The sequence below is a fragment of the Saccopteryx leptura genome, chromosome 2 (assembly GCF_036850995.1).
Source record: "Saccopteryx leptura isolate mSacLep1 chromosome 2, mSacLep1_pri_phased_curated, whole genome shotgun sequence".
Lineage (NCBI taxonomy): Eukaryota > Metazoa > Chordata > Mammalia > Chiroptera > Emballonuridae > Saccopteryx > Saccopteryx leptura.
Window position 1 is genome coordinate 97,823,623 of NC_089504.1, and position 27,463 is coordinate 97,851,085.

General features: G+C 49.6%; 1 protein-coding gene across 1 annotated transcript in view; it reads left to right on the top strand.

The window, feature by feature from the left end:
* FGD3 (FYVE, RhoGEF and PH domain containing 3) overlaps positions 1-27,231 on the top strand; it is a 40,462-nt gene extending 13,231 nt beyond the window's left edge. The window contains exons 5-18 of the mRNA XM_066368382.1: positions 3,773-3,862; positions 4,551-4,687; positions 6,321-6,477; positions 11,246-11,384; positions 11,996-12,054; positions 17,179-17,325; positions 17,426-17,518; positions 18,842-18,921; positions 19,975-20,005; positions 20,960-21,067; positions 22,107-22,169; positions 22,487-22,609; positions 22,890-23,030; positions 26,071-27,231. Coding sequence (XP_066224479.1) covers positions 3,773-3,862; positions 4,551-4,687; positions 6,321-6,477; positions 11,246-11,384; positions 11,996-12,054; positions 17,179-17,325; positions 17,426-17,518; positions 18,842-18,921; positions 19,975-20,005; positions 20,960-21,067; positions 22,107-22,169; positions 22,487-22,609; positions 22,890-23,030; positions 26,071-26,160 — 1,458 coding nt within the window. The 3' untranslated portion in view covers positions 26,161-27,231. The remainder of the gene's footprint in view (positions 1-3,772; positions 3,863-4,550; positions 4,688-6,320; positions 6,478-11,245; positions 11,385-11,995; positions 12,055-17,178; positions 17,326-17,425; positions 17,519-18,841; positions 18,922-19,974; positions 20,006-20,959; positions 21,068-22,106; positions 22,170-22,486; positions 22,610-22,889; positions 23,031-26,070) is intronic.
* Positions 27,232-27,463: the final 232 nt, after the last annotated feature.

Sequence of the window (27,463 nt, forward strand, 5' to 3'; positions counted from 1 at the left end):
ACCCTTTGTCATCTTGGATGACAACCTCACTCTTGAGGCTGGTTTCCATGGCAGCACAGTTGCAAGGAAACGTCCACACCAGGGAGGCCTGACTTTCAGTCTCGGTGGGAAGGTGCCTGGGTCTGGCGGGGACTGCGGCCCGAGCTTAGGGTGTCACCCGCTAAGGGTTTGTCAATTCCATTGACCTTTTCAAAAAAACAACTCTTAGTTTTGCTGATTTTTTCCTTTGTTTTTCTAATCTCTGTCTCATTTCTCTCTGCTCTCATCTCTATTGTTTCCTTCCTTTTGGCTGCTTTTGGTTTAGTTCTTGCTTTTGCGGTTTCTTGAAGCACGTGTTAGGGTGTTGATTTGAGATCTTTCTTCCTTGTTCACAAACGCATTTATGACTATCAGCAGCCTTCTCAGCCCTGCTTTTACTGCATTCCATAAATTTGGTACATTGTGTTTTCACTTTCATTTTTCTCCAGGTATTTTCTAGTTTCCTTTATGACTTTTTGACTCTTGTTTAAGTGCGTGTTGTCTACTTTCCACACACCTATGGATTTTCCAGTTTCCCTTGTTCTATTGACTTCATTTTACTTCCATTGTGACTAGCTGAGATATTTTATATGATTTCAGCCTTCTTGAATGTATTAATATTTGTTTTGTGGCCTACCATGTGGTCTATCTGTCCTGGAAAATATGTCACGTGCACTTGAGAAGAATGTGTATTCTGCTGTGTTTTGTATTTGTCCATTAGGTCCCCTTGGTTTTGGTGTTAAGTCCTCTGTTTTCCTTACTGATATTCCTGTATAGTCTACCCAGTGTTGAAAGTAGAGTACTGAAATATCCTACTAGTATTTTGTTACTGCCTGTTTCTCCTTCAATTCTGTCAAGTTTGTTTCTTATATTTAGGAGCTCTAAGGTTTGGTGGATAAATATTTATAACTGTTATATCTTCTCAGTAAATTGGTCATGTTATCATTATAGAATATTCTTCTTTGTCTTGTGTAACAGTTGTTTATTTAAAGCCTATTGTGTCTGACATAAATATGGGTACTCCTATTCTTTTGGTTACCATTTGCATAAAATATCTTTCTCCATTCTTTTACTTTTAGCCTATGTGTATCCTTAAATCTAAAGTGAGATTTTTTTTGTTTGTTTGTTTGTTTTGTTTTGTTTTTGTGGATAACATATAGTTGGAGGCGAATTTTTTCAATCCATTCAGGCAATTTATGTCTTTTGATTGGGGAGTTTAATGTATTTACAAGTAATTACTGATAGGAAAGGACTTATTATTGCTTTTTTGTCTCTTACTACTTTCTTTTTGTTTCACTACATTTTGTACTGATATGCTTTGCTTTTCTTCTCATTTCTTTTTGTGTATGTATTATAGTCATTTTCTTTGTGATTGTCATTTGAATTACATAAAATATATTAAAGTTATACATTTTATTTTGAACTGATCATTTTTTTTGAACTGATCATTTCAATTGTATATAAAAACTCTATTCCTCTATAGTTCCCCCTCCTCCTCACTCAGTTAATGATGTCACCAATGACAGTCATACACTGTATATCCACTAACAATTATTAATTTACCTTTACTAAAGCTTTTTTGTACAGGTTATGAGTTGCTGTGTTCAAGTTCACAACTTGAAAGACTCCCTTAAACTTTTTTTTTTTTGGTGGAGAAGGTCTAATGGCAATACACTCTTTATCTTTAGTTTATTTGAAAAGGTCATAATTTCTTCATTTTAAGAAGAAATTTAGCTTTCCTGGATATAGTATTCTTGGTTGACAGTTGTTTTTCTTTTATCTCACTCCTTTTTTTTTATTTTAATGGGTCTCTGTGTGGTTCTTTTTAGATTTACCTTAGTTGGAGTTTCCTGAGCTTCTCAATTTTTATTTATTTATTTATTTATTTACAGAGACAGAGAGTCAGAGAGAGGGATAGATAGGGACAGACAGACAGGAATGGAGAGAGATGAGAAGCCTCAATCATCAGTTTTTCATTGCGACACCTTAGTTGTACATTGATTGCTTTCTCATATGTGCCTTGACCTGGGCCTTCAGCAGACTGAGTAACCCCTCGCTTGAGCCAGCGTCCTTGAGTCCAAGCTGGTGAGCTTTGCTCAAACCAGATGAGTCCGTGCTCAAGCTGACAACCTCGGGGTCTCAAACCTGGGTCCTCCGCATCCCAGTCCAACACTCTATCCACTGCTCCACCGCCTGGTCAGGCAAGCTTCTCAAATTTTTATGTCCACTTCTTTACTCAGATTTGGGACATTTTCAGCCATTATTACCTCAAATAAACTCTTTGCCCCTTTCACTCTCTTTTCCACTAGGACTCCCATAATGCATATATTGCCCTTCTTGTTAGTATCCCATAAGATCCTTAGGTTCTCTTTGTTTTTAATTCCTTCTTTTTCTTTTTGCTCCTCTGACTTGATGATTTCAAATGAAGCTTTAAGTTTGCTGACTCTTTCTTCTGCCTGATCAAATCTGATATTTAATTCCTCTCAGTTTTTTTAGTTTATTTATTGTATATTTAATCTTTATAACTTTCATTTGGGTCTTTTTTGTAGTTTCTAGCTCTGTTGATATTCTTCTCATTTTGTTAATGCATCATTTTCATGATTTTGTTTAGTTGTCTATCTGTTTTCTTTTAGTTCATTGAGCATATTTTTTTATAGTTTCTATTTCTTTGTTGATATTCTCATTTTTTTCGTGCATAATTTTTGTGATTTTGTTTAGTTGTCTATCTGTGTTTTCTTTTAGCTCACTGAGCATCTATATGATTATTTTCTTTTTTGTCAGGCAACTCATAGATTTTTTTTAAGGTTGGTTTCTGGAGTTTTATTTGTTCCTTTGATTGAACCACATTTCCCTGTTTCTTTGTTATTTTTGGCTGGAATTTGGACATTTGGAAAACAATCACCTTTTTAGTTTTTGCTTGCTTGTTTTGTATAGCCAAAGACCACCAATCAGTCTGACTGGAGATCCTAAGGCCCCTTGAACCTTTTCTAATTTCTTGCTCCCCTGTATCCTACCTGCAGAATATAAGCTTCAATGTGCTGCTTGCCTCTGTTTTCAGTGGCTTCCAAACTCTGGCTCTAGTCTTGCCATCATTCCAAGTCATATAAGACAGGAATCAGTCTCTCAAGCACCCCCCAAACAAGTCAGGACATTGATGTGTAGTTCACTCTTTTGTTTTCATCCTGAATGATTAGCCCCTATAAAGGGGTTTTCCTTCTACCTTTGTCACATTCTACTGCACGAGGAGGAACATGCAAGGGCATACAAAATACTGATGGTGTCCTATTGTGTTTGTGAGGATCTGTTCTTGGTTTTACAATGGCTTGGGAGCTGTAGCTTCTCAGGTAGTCCCTAGAGTTCTCACAGAGGTAGTCTAGTCCATATATTGTTATTAACTGCATGTCTCTGTGGGGAGAAGAGGGTCTGTTGCTTTCTAGTCTGCAATCCTGTTGGCATCATTCCACAATACAGCTGATGTGGCTGCTGCAGTTGCTCTGTTTTCAAAGCTCTAGGAAGGTAGAGTTTTCTCTGGACTGCAGAAGTTTTGGGAGACTGGTAGGAACTATTGTGCCTTCCACAAAAACCTCCCTGCAGACTCCATCTGAGAGAACTGAACCCTACATTCCAATCCCAGCAGCCTCCTCTGGCCCCATGGCACCTTTCGTTGTCCCTGGTGCACAGCAGGTAGCCCTTCTCAGATCTGCCTCTCTAAGGCTCATCTTCACCATGTGAGCGGTGGCTTTTCTCTCACCAGTGCTCTAAGCCCCGGGAGCTGCTCCACATCGCCCAAGAGCTCCTGCACACCGAGAAGACCTATGTGAGCCGGCTGCACCTGTTAGACCAGGTAGCTTTTCTGGCTGAGGCATGCCTTTCTCTACTTCTAGAGTTACAGTGGGCTGTTTAACAGGAAAATTCCCCATCTTAGCATTGGCTAGACCTTACATTTTCAGTACAAATGACTATACAAAAACTCAGCCAAATTTAAGTATCCTCCGGAAACTTGTATTTTCTGCTTTCAGAGATTGTGGTTTTAGGGCAAAGACTTTGTCTGGTCCCCTTGGGCCCTTTATTCTTGAAAGTCACATTATATGAGCATGTAAATGGCCCCTGGACATCTTTCTGCATAAATAGTGAAGCCTGTGGTTGGTACTTCCTCTGTCCATGTGGCAACATGGGGTTTATGAGCACAGGAAGTCACTCCAAATGAAACCTAGGGTTTTGAAAGATGTTACTTCTGTTTGTAACTCACAGCAGAGAAAGGAAATTGGGACCTTCCATTTCCCATGAGAGGTAGATGGAGGAAAAATGGGCTATCTCCATCTGGAGGGGACTGTCCTTGCCTCACCCCAATCCTTAGCCATATGTAAGCTTGCTTGAAGATGATAAGGTTGTCTAAGCCACTCTGATGAAATGGGAGGTTTATGAAGGAAAGAAGAGGTGGTCACAGCCTCTCCTGGGAACCTGTACCCACCCACAGGAGAAGCATGATCCCATCCATGGTGATCCACACTCATTGACCATTGTATGCCCAGGTCTTCTGCACCCAGCTGACAGAAGCAGGAATCCCTCTGGAAGTCATCACAGGCATCTTCTCTAACATCTCTTCCATCTACCGCTTCCATGGGCAGTTCCTCCTGCCTGAGCTGCAGACAAGGATCACAGAGGAGTGGTGAGTGTGGTTCATGGCACCTGGAAAATGAGGACAGAAGGGGAAGGCAATGTCTCCCAGGGAGTTTAGTTTCAACATGGTTGATGCTTGAGGGTCATGGTGACTTTGTCACAGTTTTTTTTTTCTTCTTAGTTCTCTTTGCCAAGTGGCCTCTAAATCTAGAGTTTCTATGTTTTAAAGCTAGGCAGGTACTTTAGCCTGTCTCATGGAACTCTGGGCTCCCTCTCTGCAAGGTCCTGGGCCAACTTGGACCTCACCAACCCCCCTGCTCTCAGGCTTAGCTGCTTCATCTGAAAATCAAAGGGGCTTTCATAACTACTTAGGGATTCATGGGATTTAATTGGCTAGATATCTGCAAGCACCAAACAGCTGTTAAATGGTGCTAGTCAGTTCATTTTCCCTCCTAGGCTATACTCCGCCTTTGCTTTTAAACATTAGGTTTCCCTCTCAGTAGTACACCTTGGATCCTCCTGCTGTCCTTCAGCCACTTCTGTTCATTCTTAACTCAGCTGCAAGTCACAGTAATAAAACGTCACAGGCATGGCCCCTGCCTGGCCGTTCTCTACCTTACATACTTTCTGCTCTGTCCTGGGTGCGGCTGCAGCTTTGTTTTGTAGTCTCCACTGTCTCTCCTCTTCTCTGGCCTGGCTTGAGTCAGTGTGCCGTTTTCCTGGAGCATTGGGAACATCGGGAGCCTGTCCTTTCCAAGCTCCAGCCAGGCCAGGCCGAGCCAGGCCAGGGCTGGATTCAGGGGTGTCCATCACCTGCAAGGCTCAGCCAGGTGCTGGGACAATTTGTAAATCTTTAGAAGGACAGACTCCACCTACAGAGCAGGTGTCCCCAAGGCTGTCGGGTTAACGCTCAGGGCTGGGCTGGCCTTTTGGCTGGCATGGTCCTTCTGGCTAGAAATAGAATTTTTCCTCCAGACCCTGGAGAAACTGTTAGTGCACAGATGTCCGTGTGGCTCCTGGTATAATAACAGTGCAGGAGTTCAGTGCTGGCCTGCTGCCTTTTACAGGTTGGGGGGCTTTGAGTGAAATTTCCAAGTGCACATTTTTAGTGACAACTGCAGTAGATAGCTTTGTGTTGTGTGGTGCACATGCCTTTTCTTTTTCTCTTCGGTGATTTCTTTAGGATAATTCACCTTATAGTTGTAAGGTCAAAGACTAAGAATATGTTTTTATGCTTGCTGAAACTTAATTGTAAAGCCCTGTCCAAACCATTATCAGTAATGCACAGTGCTGCTTTCCAATGCGGCTACTGGCCTGGGGTCGCATCCACCCCTGTTCCTAGTCTTTGCTCACTTGAAGGAGTGAAATGGAGTGTCCTTGCTCCTCTTTGATAACTGTCCATCATTAGAGTGGCTCCATTGCTAGCACCTGGTTTTGAGCAATGGTTCTGTGCCTGCACCGGTGAAGTGCGTCACATGACCCACCTGTTTGCTGTTCAGTCACACACTGTTTTCTACTCCATGTGATAGAGAGAACTAAGGCTCAAAGAGGGTGACCAGGTTGCCTACCATCACACAGAACTGGGAGTCAGATCACCACCTTGTAGCCCCCTGGTGAAGTCCCTGTCCTACCCTGACCTCTCCCTTGAGTTGCTTCTCTGATGGTCTCACTTTCCCACAAAGGGACATGAATCCTCGGTTTGGGGATATCCTGCAGAAGCTGGCCCCATTCCTCAAGATGTATGGCGAGTATATCAAAAACTTTGACCGGGCCGTGGAGCTGGTGAGCGTCTGGACCCAGCGATCGCTGCTGTTCAGAGACATCATCCACAGTATCCAGGTAGGGCCCTGCCATGGCCTCAGGGACAGAGCAGTAAGTTGGCATTTTCACATGGAGAAAATCGGTTCCATTGCGGGAATGAATCCCGCTTTGATTCTTAAAATAACTCCCAGAGACAAATCATCGTTCTTATTTCACCTGTGGGCAAGTCATGGCTCAGAGAAGTTGTATGATCTGTGTTGCCACAAACTACTGTAGCTAGGACCTGGATCCAAATGCCGGCTCCTCCTCCATGGCTCTCATCACTGGCTGAAGCAGGCGTTTAGGGAAATGCCACATTGATCTTTTCCTTTTTCTACAAACAGCTAGTTCACATCTGGTTGCTGTTGTCTCCCACAACACTACCCTTCTTTTCATTGATTCACGAGGTTTTTCTATGTTAAGAGTGTTATCTGTTATCTATCACATGTGTTACAATTAATTTTTCTCACTGGGTTTTTTATTAATTTTTAACTTTATCACATTGCTTTCTATATAAAATTTTTTGTTTTTCATTAGCCACACCCACTAATTTTTAAATAAATGAATGCTTTTAAAAAAATCTTTAAAGCAATGCTTATAAATGCATTTCCAACCTCCCACATTGTAGAATTATGTTTCCTTCTAATATACGGCTTCATTTTAAAAATTAAAAAATGTTATCTCAGAATAGTTTCCTGATGGATTGTGGTATGAGGTAAGAATCTAGTTCCATTTTTGTCACTAGTTAGCTGCTTGTTCTGATATCACTAGCTCTCACACACATGTGTATTCACACACATGCACACACACACACGCACACACATTTCTCAGTGTATCCTGTAGGGTTAATGGGCACAGAGACGCTCTGTGCAGATGCTTCAGAGACCAGATTCGGGTTAGGAGTGGTCTCTCCATAACTTTCTGCATTTCCCCAGATTCTCTGTCACCAGGTCAGTAGCAATTTCCCCAGGTGTGTCCTAGATCCCCTCGTGTCCCTTAGCATCCCTGTCCCTTCCCAGAGATGACAGCTCCAACACCGAATCCTTCCTTTTTTCTTCTTCCTACACCTCCTGAACCCTCACTCCCTCACTTCTGTCTTGGAATTCCCAGCTTTCCCCGAAACAGTTTCCTCCAGCCTCCCTGAGCTGTGCCTATGGCGGACCCACAGCCTTGAGCAACCAGACACCAGGGGCTTGTGCTGCTCAAGTCTGCAGGGCCTGGTCACCCAGCGGCAGGGCTGACTGGGGTTGGCCCAGCAGGGCATCTCAAGGACGGAGATTTAGGCTGGTCTTAGCACCATAGTTCTGTCCTCCTGCCGAGCCTGGCAGAGGGAGAACAAAGCCCCACTTCCTGGGACACAGATTACAGCATGGTCTCCTTCTCCAGGACGTGTGGGTGGGCCCTGTGTGGTTTTGTCAGCGGTCACTGTCAGGTTGACTGCTGTCCTTGGAGCGACAGTGTTATTGTCAGGAGGACCTGTGGGTCCACCCCCAGTGGACCTCAGACCCGAACTTCGCATGGCCCCACTGTCCTTCCCAGTTCGGAGGCCAGCATTTGTTATTTTTCTTTTCTCCTCCTACATCTCTTATTATTATTATTCATAATAATGATAAAGCCACAATTGAGGAAGTTGAAATCTGTCTAATTTGCTTTGGGAAATTGCTATCTGATTAGGTTATTTTGAGAAAGTAGAGAAGATAAAAATCAGGTTCCATTTGGTGTACTTCCCCATTTGCCAGGCAGTGACAACTGTCTGGACTCCAGAATGAAGGAGGGCGTATTCTGGGCACCTGCTCCTCCTTGATGGAACAGCTAGCTGGGAAGCTAACGTTCACACTGTGCCCGGCCTAATGAGGTGCTGTATCGAGCTTCCTCCTGACATGCTTGGGACGGGGCTGCCTTCTCTGCCTACACCCGGCAGACCAGGTCCTGGGGTCTACAGGGCCTTAGTGACTTGGGGATGGGGGGGCAGATGACCAATGTGATTTTTCACAGGTGGACATGGTTCAGGTCACAGCCAGCTGCTGGCCAATGCATCCCCACACCCTGGACAGACCTGGAGCTCCATACCCAGGCTCAGCCCAGTACCGGGTTCTCTACAGGCCCCCAGCCCCCAGGGACCCCTGCAGAATGGTAGCAAGTGCAGGTTGGGGATGCTGCTGAATGTACCACAGGTACAGGGCTGCTGAGAGCCCCCAGTGTGAACAAACCAGGGATTGCGTGGCCTTTGGAGGTTTCCTTGGTTCAATCCAAAGCATATTCTAAACTTTTAGAACTTTTATTTCAAAATAATTTCAAACATTTACAAGAAAGTTGCAAAAATGGGGAACTGTTAACAGTTTTGTTTTGTTTACTTTGTCCTTTTTTCCAGACACACACGTGTGATCATTATTTCTGAACCTCTTGCGACTAAGTAGCAGATGGTGTAGCCCTGTGACACTGAGTGGGAACAGGGATATCCTCCTGTATAACCACAGCTCAGTGATCAAAATCAGGACGTTTCACCTGCTGCCACAGTGCTGTCTAATATCCAGTCCCTATTCGGATATCACCCATAGTCCGATGTAGTGTTTTTTTGTTTTGTTTTGTTTTTGTGACAGAGACAGAGAAAGGGACAGTCAGACAGAAAGGGAGAGAGATGAGAAGCATCAATTCTTTATTTTGGCACCTTAGTTGTTCATTGATTGCTTTCTCATATGTGCCTTGACCGGGGGGCTACAGCAGATGGAGTGACCCCTTGCTCAAGTCAGCAACCTTGGGTTCAAGCTGGTGAGCCTTGCTCAAACCAGATGAGAACACGCTGAAGCCAGTGACCTCGGGGTTTCGAACCTTGGTCCTCCACCTCCCAGTCTGATGCTCTATCCACTGTGCCACCGCCTGGTCAGGCCCAATGTAGTTTTTTAAATTTCCTGTTGCACAAACCAACCCAGGACCACACATTACATTCTCTATCATGTTTGTCTCCTTCCATTGTTGTCTTCCATGCCAGTATCACTTCTGAAAGGGACAGGCCAGTTACTTTTGCAAACTGTCTCTCAATTTGGGTTTGTTCATGGCTTCTCCATGACTCAGTTCTGGTTGTGGAGCGAGGCTGTGTCCTCACCTGTCTTGCCTGGGGTGCACAGTTCCCAACTGTCCTCTTCTGGAGGAAATTGTCCCTTTCTGGAGGATGTGCACTTTTTGTTTGTTTGTTTTGAGAGAGAGAGAGAGAGAGAGAGAGAGAGAGGAAGGGAGAGAGATGAGGAACATCAACTTGTAGTTGTGGCATCATAATTTATTGCTTTCTCATATGTGCCTTGACCAGGGGGCTCCAGCTGAGCCAGTGACCCCTTGCTCAAGCCAGCAACCATAGGGCCATCCATGTCTATGATCCCATGCTCAAGCTGTCAAACCCATGCTCAAGCTGGTGAGCCCAGGCTTAAGCTGGATGAGCCTGCACTCAAGCTGGCGACCTCAGGGTTTCAAATCTGGGCCCTCAGCAACCCAGGCTGATGCTCTGTCCACTGTGCCACCACCTGGTTAGGCTGGAGGATGTACATTTGGTTCAGGGGTGTCTGCCAGACCTCTCCATGGTGAAGTCACGTTTTGCCCTATTAGTGAGTTTCTTGAAGGGAGATGCTTAGAGATGATGTAAATGCCCCTTCCTCATCCTCTGGGGTGCTTCCTGCCTAGAACAACAGTTTAGCATGGCGGCTTCAGACTAGCACTCTTCCAGCCTGGCTGTGTCCAAGGCGTTCTGAGCTCATTATAGCTGGGCCCAGAGGTGGGCAAGGGTGGTGGGTGGGTGGGGGAGGTAGATGGCTTGTGTGACAACCTGGATGACTGCAGAGACTCCCCTGGTGGACACGGGGTGGGATGGATTCTGAAAGAAGCAGACAGGCCTATCTGCCAAGACACAGATGCTGGTGCATCTGTCAGGAGAGGAAGAGAGGGCAGCCCCAGTGGGGAAGCACAGGATTGGTGGCTGACAGCATTCAGCAAATGTGGTTTGGAGTGCAGATGCCCAGTGAAGTCTGGACAAGGTGCTGAAGGGCCAGAGGGGAGGGTTGTATTTAAGAGAGAGAACGGGGCCCTGGCCGGTTGCCTCAGTGGTAGAGTGTTGGCCTGGTGTGTGGATGTCCAGGTTTCAATTCTCAGTTGGGGCACACAAGAGAAGCAACCATCTGCTTCTCCACCCCTTCACCTCCCCTTTCTCTTTTTCTCTCTTTCTCTCTTTCTCTTCCCTTGCCACAGCCTTGGCACAATTGATTTGATCGCATCAGCCCCAGGCAATGAAGATGGCTCTGTGCAGCTTCTGCCTCAGGCACTAAAAATAGCTTGGTTGCAAGCATATCCCTAGATGGGCAGAGCATCAGCCCCAGATGGGGTTTTCTGGATGAATCCCTGTCAGGGCGCATGTTGGAGTCTGTCTCTATTTCCCCTCCTCTCACTTGAAAAAGAAGAAGAAGAAAAAAGGAGGGTAGGAGCCTGGGATCAGTGCTGGGCAGGGGGTACCCCCTACTCCCTGTCATGTTTACAGAAGAGGAAAAGACAGCGCTGAGAGCAGTGTCTAGGCTTGATCCCTGGGGCTTCCCTGTAAGAAGGGCTGGGGAAGCTCCTGACTTCTCAGTGGAGGGAAGAGGTTTGGTTCAGACCTCCAGGTTCAATCTCTCCAAGCCTCATTCCCCCCACTATCGTATGTGGTCTGCAGTCTGGAGGTACAGGTGCTCCAGGAAGCTTCCTGGGGGTGGTAGGGCTTGAGGTGAAAATGGGGCCTGGGCTTCACGTGTGTGTCCACAGCACCCCACACTGTCTGTCTTCCCTGCAGAAGCAGGCGGTGTGTGGGAGCCTGACGCTGCAGCACCACATGCTGGAGCCTGTGCAGAGGGTCCCCCGCTACGAGCTGCTGCTCAAAGACTATCTGAAGAGGCTCCCTGAAGACGCTCCAGACCGAAAGGACGCAGAGAGTGAGGAGAGCCATCGGGAGGCCGGCCGGCTCCTGGGAAGTGGGAGCAGAGGCACCTGCTGAAAATCTCTGTCAAGAGAGACAGAGGGGCAGAGGCGGATAGATATAGACAGAGACTGAGCTGGAGGGATACGGAGAAATAGAGACAGAAATAGAGAGAGACACACACACAGAGAGAAAGGGAAAGACCTCCAAGTGTCTCCTGAACACATCCTGGGAAGTGACCAAGCATCTTTGAGGCAGAGGAAGATGCCCCTGCTCCCACTGCAGTGTGAGGGGCAGACACTGGTTCTGGGGAGGGAGCTACTAAGTGCTGGCAATGCTTAGGCCTCCAGAGGGTCTTGCTGGATAAAAAGGGTCACTCCAGGCCCAAGGGCAGTGGCTGGCATGCCCTATAGGGCAGGGGCTACCCATGGAACCCATGCTAGCTCTCCAGGCCCCAGCAAACAAGATGTCTGCAGGGTCACAACCCTCCCTCCCAACTAGCCAGGCCTCTTGAGCAGCCCCAACACCCATGGGAAATGGCAGGACAGGAACTCTTAGCCTTGCTGGTCCAGAATGAGAGGAGTCACCAGGTGTCCTGTAGCCTGACTCTGACTCTTCCTCTTACAGAATCCTTGGAGCTCATCTCCACTGCTGCAAACCACTCCAATGCCGCCATTCGGAAAATGGTGAGTGGGGAGGCAACTCCTGGAGGATGTCTGAGAGACCCACAGTGTGAAGCAGGGAGAGTGTGGGGTGGATCAGGTGCCACCAGTGTGCACACAAACACACCTGTTCCCAGGGGGCTCCATTGGCATGCATACACACCCACCTGTCAGCACGTGGGCTTGATTGGTGTGTGCCTGCACACACATGCACTTGTCTTTAAGTGGACTCCATTACACATACCCACCTGTTCCCAGGTGGGTTCCATCAGAGTGCTCTCTCACACATACACACACACACACACACACACACACACCTGTCCCCAGGTGGACCCTATCAGCTTACACACACACACACACACACCTGTCCCCAGGTGGACCCTATCAGCTTACACACACACACACACACACCTGTCCCCAGGTGGACCCTATCAGCTTACACACATACACACACACACTAACACACACACCTGTTCCCAGGTGGGTTCCATCAGAGTGCTCACACACACACACACACATACACACACACACACACCTGTCCCCAGGTGGACCCTATCCGCTTACACACATACACACACACACACACACCTGTCCCCAGGTGGACCCTATCAGCTTACACACATACACACACACACAAACACACACACCTGTCCCCAGGTGGGTTCCATCAGAGTGCTCACACACAAACACACACACACACACCTGTCCCCAGGTGGACCCTATCTGCTTACACACATACACACACACACACACACACACCTGTCCCCAGGTGGGTTCCATCAGAGTGCTCACATACACACACACACACACACACACACACACACCTGTCCCCAGGTGGGTTCCATCAGAGTGCTCACATACACATACACACACACACACACACACCTGTCCCCAGGTGGGTTTCATTGGCATGCACATGCATTCAGTTCCCCAGGGCAGATGGGGGCTCTGTGGAGAACTAGACAGGACTGCTCCACACTAGCTTGGTGATTGTTGGTATGTGGTTTAGCATGCTGTGCCTCAGTTTCCTCATATTTAAACACAGTCACTGACAAAACCTGTCTCGTTGGACTGTTGTGGGAATTAAATTACTCTACATAAAGTAGTGTAGGACCGGGCACAATGTTAGTCTCAGTGTTCTCATCATCCATCAATTCATTCATTCACTCATTCATTCATTCATTCATTCAAGCCCTGTCAGCTCATCAGCACCTATCAGGTGCTATAACAAAGTACCACAGACAGCGCAGCTTAAATAATACACTGTATTCTCAGTTCTGGAGGCTGACAGTCCCAGATCAAGGTGCCAGCAGACTTGGCCCTGGCTCGCAGGCAGTTGCCTTCTTGCTGTGTCCTCATGTGGCAGAGAGAGCAATGATTCTTTCTGGGGCCTCTTTTTATCAGGCTCTGCCCTTGTGACTACGACCTCGCCTCCAAATTCCTCCCACAGATGGAGGAGACACATTTTCTTTTTTTTTTTTTTTTTTTTTTTTTCATTTTTCTGAAGCTGGAAACAGGGAGAGACAGTCAGACAGACTCCCGCATGCGCCCGACCGGGATCCACCCGGCACGCCCACCATGGGGCGATGCTCTGCCCACCAGGGGGCGATGCTCTGCCCATCCTGGGCGTCGCCATGTTGCGACCAGAGCCACTCTAGCGCCTGAGGCAGAGGCCACAGAGCCATGCCCAGCGCCCGGGCCATCTTTGCTCCAATGGAGCCTTGGCTGCGGGAGGGGAAGAGAGAGACAGAGAGGAAAGCGCGGCGGAGGGGTGGAGAAGCAAATGGGCGCTTCTCCTATGTGCCCTGGCCGGGAATCGAACCCGGGTCCTCCGCACGCTAGGCCGACGCTCTACCGCTGAGCCAACCGGCCAGGGCACATTTTCTTATTAACCTAACACCTCTGTGTTATGGGGTTTGTGGGCCAGGGAGACCTCACTGGGCACACTTGAACACCCTGTGACTCAAGTGGTTCTGTCCCTTGTTCAGCTGGCATATTGCCTGGCTCTCCAGGCCACCAGAGTCCCCATTCAGCTCTAGTGTCTGTGTCCCAATCCTGAGAATGATTTACCTTTGCACGGACACTGTTGTTGTTTTTTACAGAATTCCAATTTACATTCAATATTATTCTGTAGGGCATTGCTGTCTTTTGAGAGGAAAAATAAAGTAAAATAAATTTTAAAAAATCCCACATTTCTCAAAAGTTATCATTGAGAGGTGGGCAGCTTGGTTTGGGACTGCTCTTATTACTGGTGGTCTACATCCAGCATCCTCATTACCCACCTGTCCCCAAGTCTGGGTTTGGGGCCCCCAGACCAGATGGGCCTGAGGTCAGGTCTACTATAGGGCACCCACAGCAGCTCCAAACAGGCCACATTTTACTCTGTATCTATTTTTAAAATCTAATTTCTTTCTTTTTCCTACCCAAGACAATCTAAGTAAGGAAGGAAAGCTGCTTTGCAGAATTGCATGATCATGAGCTCATACAGAGCCCATGGGTGTTTGGGGAGCTTCCATGGGCCTACACCTCTGAGGGGAATGGTCAAGGCCTGGGGCCTCCCGTTCAGGTAGACTCCTGCTCCGCCTGCAGCATGCCTGCTGTGTGGCGGTTCTCTCTCCAAGTCTAGCGAGGCCACTGCCCATGAGGTGTGACAGGTAGGAAGCTCCAGTGGGAGGCCCACTGAGAACCCAGGTCGTGTCCCTGGGGAACTATCAGTGTGAGTTCACTGAAGCATCTTCGTGCTTTCATCCATCCCCCCCACCCTCAACCTGAGCCTCTACAACTCCCCAAGCCTCCCCTAGCCACCAGTCTCCCTGGCCTCTGATCCACCCTCCCTGCATCACAGATTTCTAAGGGGCACCTATGTTGCCATTCTTTGTTCAGAACCCTCCTGACCTGCAACTGCCTCTCGAGTACAAACCAGTTTTCCTACACACCAGGTGAATGGCCAGCCCCCAGTATACACCATATGTGTGCCCCACCTTCACAACATACCACATGCATGCCAGCTCACCCGGTACACACCAGGTGCACACTCAGTCCTCCCAGCACATACCAGGTGTACACACAGTCTACCCAGTACAGACCAGGTGCACACCCAGCCCACTCAGTACAGACAGGGTGCACACTCAGCCCATCCACTACAGACTAGGTATACATCCAGTATGCCCATTACTTACCAGGTGCACTTATAACCCGCCCAGTACACACCAGGTATACACCTAGCTCAGGGGTTGGAAAACTATGGCTCATGAGCCAGATGTGGCTCTTTTGATGGCTGTATCTGGCTTGCAGACAAATCTTTAATAAAAAAATAATAATGTTAAAAATATAAAACATTCTCATGTATTACAATCCACTCATTTCTTATCACTCATGTTCATGGTTGTGGGTGGCTGGAGCCAATCACAGCTGTCCTCTGGGACAACACAAAATTTTTATTGGATAATGCATAATGTACACGGGTCATTGTATGGCTCTCACAGAATTACATTTTAAAATATGTGACGTTCATGGCTCTCTCAGCCAAAAAGTTTCCCGACCCCTGACTTAGCTCCTAGGTACATATCAGGTGCATTTCTAGCCCCCCAGTATATACCAGGTGCACTTCCAGCCCACTTAGTACATACCAGGTGTGCACCCAGTATACCCAGAACACACCAGATGCACCCCTAGCCCTCAGGTACATACCAAGTGCACTTCCAGCCTCCCAGGTAAACACCAGGTGCATGCCCACCCTACCCAGTGCAGACCAGCTGCACACCCATCCCCCCAGTACATACCAGGTGCATGCCTGTCGCCAGTACACACCAGGGCAAGCCCAGCCTACCTAGTACACCCCAGGTGCTCTCCAAGTGCCCCAGCACACGCAAGGCCCTTTAGCCCTGCCCTCCTGGTCCTCCTGGCTCTCAATGCCAGTTTTCCTTCTGCCCCCTCCACCCACATGTACCATCTGTTTCTGTACTGTAAGCACAAGGGTAAGCCAAACCAGCCTGCTTCTGAAGTGTGAAGGCTGAGCTTGGTCAGGTCCAAGGGCAGTGGCTCTGCAGCATGGCAGGTCAATGCTCTGTGCCACTGGGTCAGAGTTCCTGCAGACACAGCCCAGCCTCTGCTGTGTGCACTCATTTGGTCCTGGCTCAGTGACAACTCAGGGCCCATGGACTCTCGGCTTAGAGCTGGTGCCACAGCTGCTGACTCTCTCCCAGCACACCCCAGGGGCACTGGTTGGTCATGTAACCACTCAAGCAGTCAAGAGGCCAGAGGGCAATGAGCTACAGATTGGCAAAGGTCTGGTCTTATGATGGGCCTGGAAATAAGGCAAGGCTACCAGGGTAAAAACTGCAGCTTCCTGACACGCCCCCCTGAAGGCTCCATGGAAGCCCCGTAGAAGGAGCTGGCATGCAGTGCAGAGGCTGAGAGGCCAGTCCCAGCCCAGCTGAGATACCTCCAGCAAGCCACTTGACTTCTCCATGCCTCAGTTTCCTTGTCTGTAAATTGGGGATAAGAGGGTCAGTGATAGAATTAATTGAGTCAATACCTATTGGGGGGTTTTTTGGGTTTTTTTTTTTTTTTTTTTTGTATTTTTCTGAAGCTGGAAACCAGGAGGCAGTCAGACAGACTCCCGCATATGCCGGACCGGGATCCACCCGGCATGCCCACCAGGGGGCGATGCTGTGCCCATCTGGGGCGTCGCTCTGTTGCGACCAGAGCCACTCCAGTGCCTGAGGCAGAGGCCACGGAGCCATCCCCAGCGCCCGGGCCATCTTTGCTCCAGTGGAGCCTCGGCTGCGGGAGGGGAAGAGAGAGACAGAGAGGAAGGAGAGGGGGAGGGGTGGAGAAGCAGATGGGCACTTCTTCTGTGTGCCCTGGCCGGAAATCGAACCTGGGACTCCTGCACGCCAGGCCGACGCTCTACCACTGAGCCAACCAGCCAGGGCTAATACCTATTGTTTTTATTTATTGTTCTTCAGCCTTCAATGCTCAGCCCCCGTGTTTTCCCTCCTATCTATGCCGTAGGCTTATTGCTCCATCTTGGTTCTGAGCCGTGCTTGCATGGCAGGGCTCTGCTCACCTCTAAGTCCCAGACAGCCCCTCAGGCCTCCACTCACGGTTTCTGGGCAGAATGCCTGAGCCCTTTGTCTCTTGCAGGAGAAAATGCACAAGCTGTTGGAAGTGTACGAGCAACTAGGTGGGGAGGAAGACATTGTCAACCCTGCCAACGAGCTGATCAAGGAGGGCCACATCCAGAAGCTGTCAGCCAAGAATGGCACAGCCCAGGACCGCCACCTCTTCCTGGTGAGCCCTACCCCAACCCCTGCTGGGCCACACCCCCCAGAGCCACTCTGCATCTCCTCCCTGGGATGCCTGCCCCTGACTCTGCCTGTCCCTCTCAAAGTTCAACAGCATGATCCTTTACTGTGTGCCTAAACTGCGGCTCATGGGCCAGAAGTTCAGTGTCCGGGAGAAGATGGACATTTCCGACCTCCAGGTGGGTGAGCCCCTCCCTTCCACCCCCCTCCCCTGGGAGAGCACAGAGCAGGGATGGGGTCACAGGCTCTGGCCCCACTGTGTACCTGGCCACCGGCCCACTTCTCTGAGCCTCTGCTCTGTCAGTAACCCAGATATGGTTGGTCTGTCTCTGAGGGTACCTTGTCCTGGCATCCTGGACCAGGTGGACAGGATCCCTTGTCCCTCTACTTGGCCCATCTGGCAGGGCACTGCACACCTTGTGCTGACAGGAGAAGGATGGCACCAGGACCTTGGCTGACCCCTGTCCCCTGTAAGGTCAGCGCTCAGGGCCCCATTTACAGACCTGAAGCTCGGGGTGAATGCCTGCTCCCTGTCCACGCCCTCTCCTCCTCTGCACCACCTCTGTGCCCAAACAGGGTTCCACAAGCACCTGTGTCTGAGGCCCAGACAACTTGTTGTCCTTGCTGTCCCTGTCCCCTGCGCCTGTCAGTGTTTCCTGGTGTGGGGGCTGCAGGAGCTGAAATCAGTCCCCTTTCCTGTGAGGAAAGGCTAGGAATTAATAGGCGCTTAAATATACGGGCAAAATAAAAGTATTTAATCAGTTCTAAAAAGTGAAGTTTTGCCTTAGTGATACAAAAAAATCCCTTCTTACCTTGAAATTTTCTGAATCCAAGTTTAAGAAATACCATTAAAAGTAACAATTAACTACAGAAAAAACATTTTCTTAGTTAGAAGAAACCATTTTTCTAGTGTTTCTCTGTTAAAAAAAAATCTGTCTGTGTAATTAACTGGAGTGTTAAAGCAGAAGTTCTCAACCTTGGGCTGTTTGGGGAAGTTCTGCTCTGAGGCTCCACTGAAAGTTCTGAGCGGGCCAGGCCTCCATGCCCCTAACATGCAGTCCTGGTTCTGATGGCTGCCGGCCTAAGGCCACATCCGGCTATGGGAGCTCAGGTATTTCTACAGAGCTGTGAGATCCTCCTGGCTCTTCTCCTGAGCTCCACCCCTCTCTCAGGTGTCCTGCCTGTGGGCTTCCCTGTGGGGAATTGCTCAGCTTGTCCAGGGACTGGCTGGGACTTCCCCGGAATCCTGGGGTGGAGGTGGCTTGGGCAGATGAGAGGTCCCGGCTGCTTCTTGACAGAGTGGCTCTCCTGCCCCACAGACTTGCTCATGAAGGATCTGTCCCTCAACCCTGACCTTGAACCAGGCACCCTCCCTGAGGACGCGCTGGAATACCTCTGCCCCCTCTTCTGAAAAGTCTTCCCTGTCTGAGAGCATGTGGCCACAGCTCAGGGCCTGCTAAGTGACTGGCTGTTTTGTTTTGTCCTTGGTCATGTGCCTCTAGGTTCAGGATATCAGCAAGCCACAGGCAGCCCACACCTTCATCATAACAGGAAGGAAAAGGTCCCTGGAGCTGCAGACCCGGTAGGCTTGGCTGTGTCAGTGTCGGCTGCTGTAAATTGGATGTCTTTGACCTAGGATTTTAGCGGATAGCTTCTTTTTCTACACCAGATAACCTTGCTATGTGTTTTTATTTATTCATTATATTCACTTATTTGTGATTTAAAATGTAACAGAATAAAGAGAAGTCAATGAAAGTTAAGACTCTGCCTACCTGCCCACCTCCCCCATGCAGCAGACATTCTTAACCATTCCTTAAATATCCTCCCACAATTTCTGTGCTCATACATATGTATCTATTTCTAAAATCAGATGGCTATCTACTATATAGCCTGTTCTACATCATGCTTTTTTTTTTTTTCATTTAACTTATCAGAAATCATCTTAATCTGAGCATCATTTCCTAAAGTAATATAATTCTTCGTTATGGTCATTGACCAGTTCTCACTGACGGGCACGTAGGCTCCTCTGGAGTCTTACTCTTACAAAGAGCGCTGCAAACAGCATCCTCACACCAGGTTTGATACATATGTGTGTTACATCTGTCACATGGATTCTTGAAGTAGGATTGCTGCCCATAAAGTAGCACATCTACTTTAAGTTTTGGTCGCTATTGTCACACTACACTGTAAGGCAATGCCAGGCTTATGCTCTGACTGAAGGCAATGTGTGGGTGATCCCTCCTCTCACTTCTACCAAAGACCTTTGTGATAATCCATTGTGGACCAGGGAAGCATTGATTTACAGCCACTGAACAGGGAGGGCTCTGCCTACCACACCTGCCCATACCTAACCATACCTGACCTTATCTGTCTACACCTGACCCCATATGGCTAACCCCAACTCCACCTGGACACATATGACCCCACCTGGACACACATGACCCCACCTGGATGCACTTGATTCCATCTGACCACAGTGTTCTGGAACCCTTTTTGAGGGCAGTCTTCCAAGCCTTGAGTTGCACTTTGAGACAGTGAGCAGCTCAGGCATGTGCTGAAGAGCTATGGGGAGTTTGGTGGTTTATTATCAGTATCCAAGACTGAATTAATAAATTACTATTTCTGTTTTTCATAGGACAGAAGAAGAGAAGAAAGAATGGATTCAGGTGAAGCTCCTAAAGTTTTAAAGTAACCAAATCACCAAATTCTTGAGCAGTATGCCCATTTCCTATTGGAACAAGGGCTTGAATAGCCCTGTAACCCCCAGGCATTGCCCTACCTGTCTGCACCCCTTGGAATGATGGCATGACTGAGGTTACAAGCACCTTTAGACACCACAGCCTTTCAATCCATTTGCTTGTTTGGCCCCCCAGTAAATAAATAAACCGGAGTGGTCTGGAGGTGGGCAGCAGGGAGGTGCCCTCACCCTGGGGATGGATCTCTGCTGTCTGGTGGCTCCAAAGAGAGCCCGTGTTGCCCTCTCTCCATGGCCGGCAGGCCGAGCAGTGTGACTTACAGGATAGAGCCTGTGCTTCCAGGGACGGGCTGGGCGGGGAGGTGGGCAGTCTCCTAGGGCAGCCAGAGCAAACTCGACTCAGGACTGGCCATGGTGGGGACACGGGCTACAGACAAGCCTGTGAGGGCAAAGGCTAGGAGCTCTGTGACATGGCTACAGGGAGCCCAGAGTGGCCACGGTCAGACCAAATGCTGTTAGAAACTGTGGCTTCTACAAAGCATAGAACAGATATCTGCATGAGAAGAGGAAAGGAAATTCAAACAGGGGCCAGGTAGAAATGCTGATGCAGGAAATGGAAACATGGCCTCAAATCCACATAGAACATTCCTAGGAAGTGGCAGCCCATAGCCAAGGGGACTGTGAGAGGGACCTGGCCACTTGCAGTGTGGTAACCGGGACCTGTGAGATAGGGTGTGGGGACCTGGTAGGCCAATGGTCACATCGCTGGGGCCTCATCTTAGAGTGTGGCTTTTGCCAAAGTGCAAGGTCACGTGATCAGTGGGCATGTAGTGACCGCAGGATCCTGTCCTTGCAGACAGAGGCACCATGTTGTTCTCCCTTAAGCACATGCTGAGGACTTCTGTTCTCGGTGGTTCGATTGCAGGTCATCGAGGCAACTATCGAGAAGCACAAACAGAACAGCCAGACCTTCAAGGCCTTCGGCTGCTCCTTCAGCCAGGATGAGGACAGCTCCCTCACTCCAGACCCACCCGTAAGCCCCAGCCCTGGGGGTTGTGGGAGGTATCTCCTGCCTGCTGCATGAGTCTCACCTGGGTGGGCGAGTGGCTGCAGGGAGCCCGTGCCCGTCACAACCGCCCAGGCCTGTTGCACAAGGGCTGGTGTCAAGGAGGGGAGCTGCCTCCCTATCCTGAGCTATCCTCATGCCCAGGACAGGGGTCTGGAAGAAAGGTGATGTACACTCACTGCCCGCTCTGTACAGAGTGCCCACGTGAGGACCACTGTGCCTCAAGGCCAGGTGGCACTCAGGCACAGGAAGGAGGGGCAGGCCTGGGTGGAGCTGCTGCATGAGGTGTTGCGTCCTCTCACATGAACCTCGGGCATAGTGATCTTATCAGTGGGGAAGCTCACTTGTTCCCATGCAGGGTCGCCTGGGCCTAGGAGTGAGGGTGAGGTGGGGGCCGTCAGGGCGTTAGCCATCCCTGTCCCTCGGTGAGGTGGGGGCACCTGGGGCCTCAGCCACTTCCTCTGTCTGGGCTGCAGAGTGAGGTTATCTCGCTCCATGCTTCCCATCAAGGCTGTCCCTGAAGCTGACGGAGGCCCGGCCCAGCCTGGCCCAGCAGCCCCGAGACCCAGGCACCAGGCCTGGCTGCCCTTTTCTGTGGCCTGACGGGTCTTCAGCCCACAGGCCCCCTTGTTATCCTCTTAATATTTGCATCAAATTTACTTGCTTTTTTCTGCTTTCTGGACTGTTTTGAAAGAAAACTGTATCAGCCTTGGACAGGGAAAGTACTGTCCCCTGCCTTGAACGGAGGCCACCTAGAAACAAGCACCCCGTCATACCTGCCATTAGAGTCAGCACAGAGGCAAAGCCTGACTGGAGGGGGCTGGCGCAGAGCAATCTGCAAGCCACCCAGGGAGGGGCTAGGACCAGGGCTGCCTCACTGCCGTGCTGGGAGTCTTCCTCCCACCTGGTGGTCAGATAGAGGGCTGGGGTGATCCCAACGCCACACTGGACTTTAGTGTGTGGCCAAGGGACCTCCACTTATGCTAGCTGTCTCTGTCTTTTTCAGATGGCAAGTGCCAGCTCTGAGGACCCTGCAGTGGTGGCCGACGGTAGAGGGGGTACTGCAGAGGTGAGTGACTACCCAACAGAGGAAGGAGGTGAAGGGTCAGGTCAGACTAGGGTGTCCTGGAGAGTGAGGTCAGACCAGGGTGACCTGTATGACCCAGGTCCCCACAGTGATGACCCTGAGGCTTATTGGTGGAGGGCTGGGGGTGAGGGTCACTGGGACCTGAATGTCCTTGTCCTTGGGTGGTTGGAGGTCCCAGCTGAGTTCTTCTGGAGACCTGAGCTCTTCACTTCCTGTGAAATATGCTGGTTTTCTGCCCTGTGTGTGTATTGCCCGTGTGTGCACCGAGAAGCTGACTCCCACCGTTTGACTCCCTGTAGCTCGAGCCCAGGAGAGGGTCCTCAAAGACCAAGCGTGACAAGGAGAAACAGGGCTGCAGGAGCTGTGGCGAGTCCTTCAACTCTATCACCAAGAGAAGGCACCGCTGCAAGTTGTGTGGGGCGGTGAGTCTGGGCAGGAGGAGGCCGGCTCTGGGCAATCCACACGCTTAGGTGCCTCCTCCCAGTCTTCTTTCTGTGCGTGCAGATGCCTGGACCCTGGGCCCTCCAGCTTCAGGGTCTCTGCTGTCCATTGAGGCTCCTGGCCCCCATCACCTGTAGAAAAGCCCTTTCTCTTCGCCCACCATGTCCCATCTCTCCTGGTCTCCTGTCTCCTCTTCTATCCTCTCCTAGGACAGTCTTTCATCCCCGGGAGGTAGGGTCACAGGTGCCCTCTTTCTGACAGGTCATTTGTGGGAAGTGCTCCGAGTTCAAGACAGAGAATGGGAGGCAGAGCCGAGTCTGCCGAGAGTGTTTCCTGACACAGCCAGTGGTCCCTGCAAGCCCCAGCCCTGAGGCACCCGCTGAACCCCAGCAGAGCATGCAGGTGGGTGTCCTGTAAGCCTCCCAGACATGAGCTCCCCATCCTGGCAGCTTGGGAAGACTGTGCTTCCCTAGGACCAGGATTGATGGCTCTTTGGGGTCCACAGGTTGCTGGAGCAATGGAATGCCTAATGTCATGCCTATGTGTGTTGGGCTTCTCAGTGTCTGGTCACAGCCTAGGGCTTGGAAGTTACTTGTACCTGGGAGTCAGGTGGTATATTAGTCAGCTCAGGCTGTGTGACAGATGCTACAAGTAGAAATTTATTGTCTCATAGTCCTGGGGGCTGGAGTCCAAGATCAAGGTGTGGGCAGGGTTGGTTTTCCCTGAAGCCTCTCCATGGCTTGCAAATGACCGTCTACTCTCTGTGTCCTCACACAGTTGTCCCTCTGTGCATGTGTGTGTGTGTCCTAATCTCCTTCTGAGGACACCAGTCATATTGGACTAGAGCTCAGCCTAATGACCTCATTTTGACATAATTACCTTCTTAAAGGCCCTATGTTCAAATATAGTCACACAGAGGGTTAGGGTTGCAACATATGGATTTTGGGGGCACACAATGCAGCCCATAGCAAATGGGATCAAGTGTCATCTTTATTCATGGTCACCCTGACTGGAAGCCTGGAGGGGAGGTTCTGCCTGTGCCTCACTGAAGCCACTGAGGGCCGGGAGCAGGGAGGGCACCAGCCCCCTCCTCGCCTCCTGCCCTCCTGAGGATGGCCACTGCCTTGGCGGCCCTCTTTCAAAGGCACAGTCCCTGTTTTATGGAGTGGCAGGAAAGATGGGAAAGAGAAAATATGGCTTTTCAAAAAGGTACATTGTTCTGTTCTCTGCACATAACACAGTCCAAAGTCAGATTCATGTTGGCATCTCCTGGGAAGCTGTTTATAATTTTGGCTTCCCTTCCCAGATGTTGGAGGGGGTGGTCCAAGAGCGTCACAGCTGTGGCTGGAGCCCCACTTAGGTGTCTATCATAGAGGTCAAATGTGTAAGTGTATCAGAACCAGATACAGAATGATATTGACAGAGGAGCCCCTCTCATGGGCCTGCACTTTCAACACTGTGTCTGGAGACCTAGGTCTGAATAGGCACCAGCTATGCCAGGTGTGTCTCAAGTGCTTCCAAACAGCACAGGAGTTGTGTCCGTGATTGCTCTAAACACGTCAGAGAGAAGGAGGGGAGTGTGTGGTATTTGTGCGGTGTATGCACATATGTGTGTGTAAGTGTGTATGTATTAGTGTGTATGAATGTGTGTATAAATGCATGAGTGTTAAGTGTATATGTGAATGTGTATGTGTATGTAAATGTGTATATGAGTTTGTATATATGTGCATGTGTATATGTGTGAGTGGATATATGTGACTGTGTATGTATGTATTGTACATGTGTCCAAGTATGAGTGTATGTGTGTGTACATTTAAGTATGTGCGAATGAGTGTGTATATGCATGTTTATATGTGTGAGTGGATATGTGTAAGTGTATGTGCACATGTATATGTGTGAGTGTATATGTGCATGTGTATATGTGAATATGAGTGTATGTGTGTATTCGAGTGTGAGAGTGGATGAGAATGTGTGCATGGTTGACCAGTGGTAGTTGGTCAGTTTAACTCTTAACAGGAATCCCCAACTTGGAGTGCAGTGAAGGAGGAATGTTATTCAGCACAAAACAGCTCAATTGTGATACAGCACAGCTATAAATACAACAGTAACACTGTGAAAACAACAGGACTGTGGAACAGCTCAATTCTGATACAGCACAGCTGTGAACACAACAGGGCTATGAGGCCAACCTGGGTCCAGGCCTCTCTCGCTAGACCACTCTGCTCTGTTCTGTGCTGGTCAGCTCCTCTCTGCTCTGGTCACACACCTGAGACATCTTCCAACATTCCAGCTCACTCTTTAGTGGAAAGAAAAAGTACACTCTTAGAACTAGAAGGGAGCTGGCTTATATAGACAAAAGTCCCCAACCCTGGGTCCTGATTGGTCTGTCCTCATGCAAATGAGGATTCCAAATCCTTGCAGTTTGATTGGTCCAAAAGGCACTGTCCTGAATGATCAGAATACAGCTGTGCCCATTGATTGGAGCTGTGTAGCTCTAATTGAATGAGGAAAGCCTCAGTTCTATTGGTTGAAAAAGGATTTCAGGAATTCCTTTTATAAGGGCTGCTCAGATCCCAGACACATTGTAGGGAGGCAGTTCAGTGCAGAGGCAGGTAGTTTAGTGCAGCCTTCTCCCTGAAGTGTAATTTGCAGGAGAGGCCCCAGTATAGAAATGGCTACTAGGCTTTTTTTTCTTTTTGAGCCAAGTTAACCACCAGAAACACTTCCTAGTAAGTGTCTTTTTCTCAGTGTGTATATGAGTATATGTAGTGTATGTGAGTATGTGTGTGTGTGAAAGAGAGAGAGAGAGAGAGTAAGAGTATAGCTGAATCACTCACAGCCCTTCCCTGGTGAGCTGCACTCTAGCTCTTCCTGTTTCATTTTATCCTGTTTTATCTTGTATCTTCCCTGGCCCCAATGGTGGTTTCATTTCCTAGAGGGATACAGCCTAATCCAAGTGGCTTGGTGGTGACCCTAGGGAGGGACAGCTGGCCAGTTCATTTCCCCTACCCTTCAGTCCCCAGAGGCGACTGAAGCACCCTCCATGAGAGTGATGTCTGCAGGTATATTGTACCTGACCCAACCTCTGTGTCCCCAGAAGTCAGCCTCTGCTGACCCCTGCTCTGTGACCCGCTGCAGGTATCAGATGATGGCATGACCTAGAATAAGGTATGGGCCACTATTCCCACATTGCACCTCCTAGAACTGGTTGTGCATTGGGAGTCTGCTTCCTTCTGCAGCCCAGAGCCTCAGGCCCATGTGCCCAGAGGTGCCCAGGCCGTGCTGCCTGGGGCCAATTGCTTGAATATGGCTCATGTGATTGTGGGACTTCAGTTTCCTGGCTGCCCAGAATCACTCCACTGCTGCCCACTTGTGGGCAATGATAGTTGGACACACCAGGACTCCAGAAGCAGGGTGCTGACTCTCCTCTCCTTTGCTGCAGGGCAGTGGTCCGTCGTGCGCCATCCCCCTCTCCGACTGCGCAGAGAGTGTGCCGAACCTGGCAGAGAGGCTGGACGGTGGGCACGTGTGATGGCTACAGCAGGCCCAGGAGTCCTTGTGCCTGAGGACCCCATCTTCTGAACTGCAACAGTGGTGACTAGAGGTCCTGAGCACGGTCACCCTGGCCCAAGCCAGCCCAGGGACCCTGAAGCCCCAGGCCCTGGCAACCCCATGAACTGAGTCTTGGCCATATCCCTGACTCTGCAGCTGCCACAGCAGGGCTTGTGCTCACCTGGGAGGTGGCCATGGAGGCTGTGTGCAAAGGTGAAGTGTTCCCTGACTGCTGAGGGGCCAACAGGCCACAGGACACTTGGCCCTGGAGGATTCTCTGCTTCAAGAGGAAGAAACTCAAGCCCAGAGAGGGGTGGCCACCTGTCCAGGGTCACTGAGCACATCTTGGGGAAGAGCCTCCACCCTCAGGCCCAGCAGTATGGCTCAGAGAGGGATGCAGGGCGACTGTCAAGTAAACCCTGTCTGTGGGGGCTCTGGAAAGCAGGAGGAATGTCACAGATGGTGCCCGGGAACACCTGTGCACATCTGCAGTCGTTCCATCCCTCCTGGTCACTGTCTGCCTGTCTATGCCATCTACACCACTGGTTTTCAACCTTTGTACATGTGGGGACAATGGCAACAGAATTACTTTGGAGGCTCCTAAGGGAGAAATCACCCTGAGCATAAGTGAATTTGACTAAGATCATTGGATCTATAATCTTCATACAACATCAGGGTGGTTAACTCTTTTGCCGACCACCGCAAATTTTCTGGTGGACCGGTCAGTGGACTGGCAGCGGAAAAAACTGATCTACACCATATGAGTGGCACCATGAGCAGTTCCCAGACTCCACCTCTTCCTCTGCCCTTCCTGGCTACCAGGCACCCACTGCTCTCACGTTGCCTTGAAGCCCTCAGCCTCGTGTGGAGCTTCTCATAGGACAGGGCTAGTGCGGGACCAGGAGGGATTCACTGCTCCTGAGTAACCCCAGTGAGGAACTTGGTGGGAAGCCCACCCCAGTGTCACATGGGTGCCTGAGAATTGTGCCTGGAGGGTCTCGGGCAGTGTTGTCTGCATAAATAAATGCTGGCAGCCAGCAGGTGAACACAACCTTGGTTTACTGTCCTCCTAGGTACGCCCTCTGGTGGTTGAGTGGGGGACAAGGGTGACAGAAGGGCACAGTGACCCAGGCCTGTGGTGTGTAACTCCAAGGCCTTGTGGGAAATCCCAGGATGAACGAGAGACAGATGGCCAGGCCTCAGACCAGGTGTGGCACCTGGAGGCCTGCTCTCTGTCCGTGATTGTGTTAGTGAAATGGATAGGGCCACGTACCTGTGTAGAG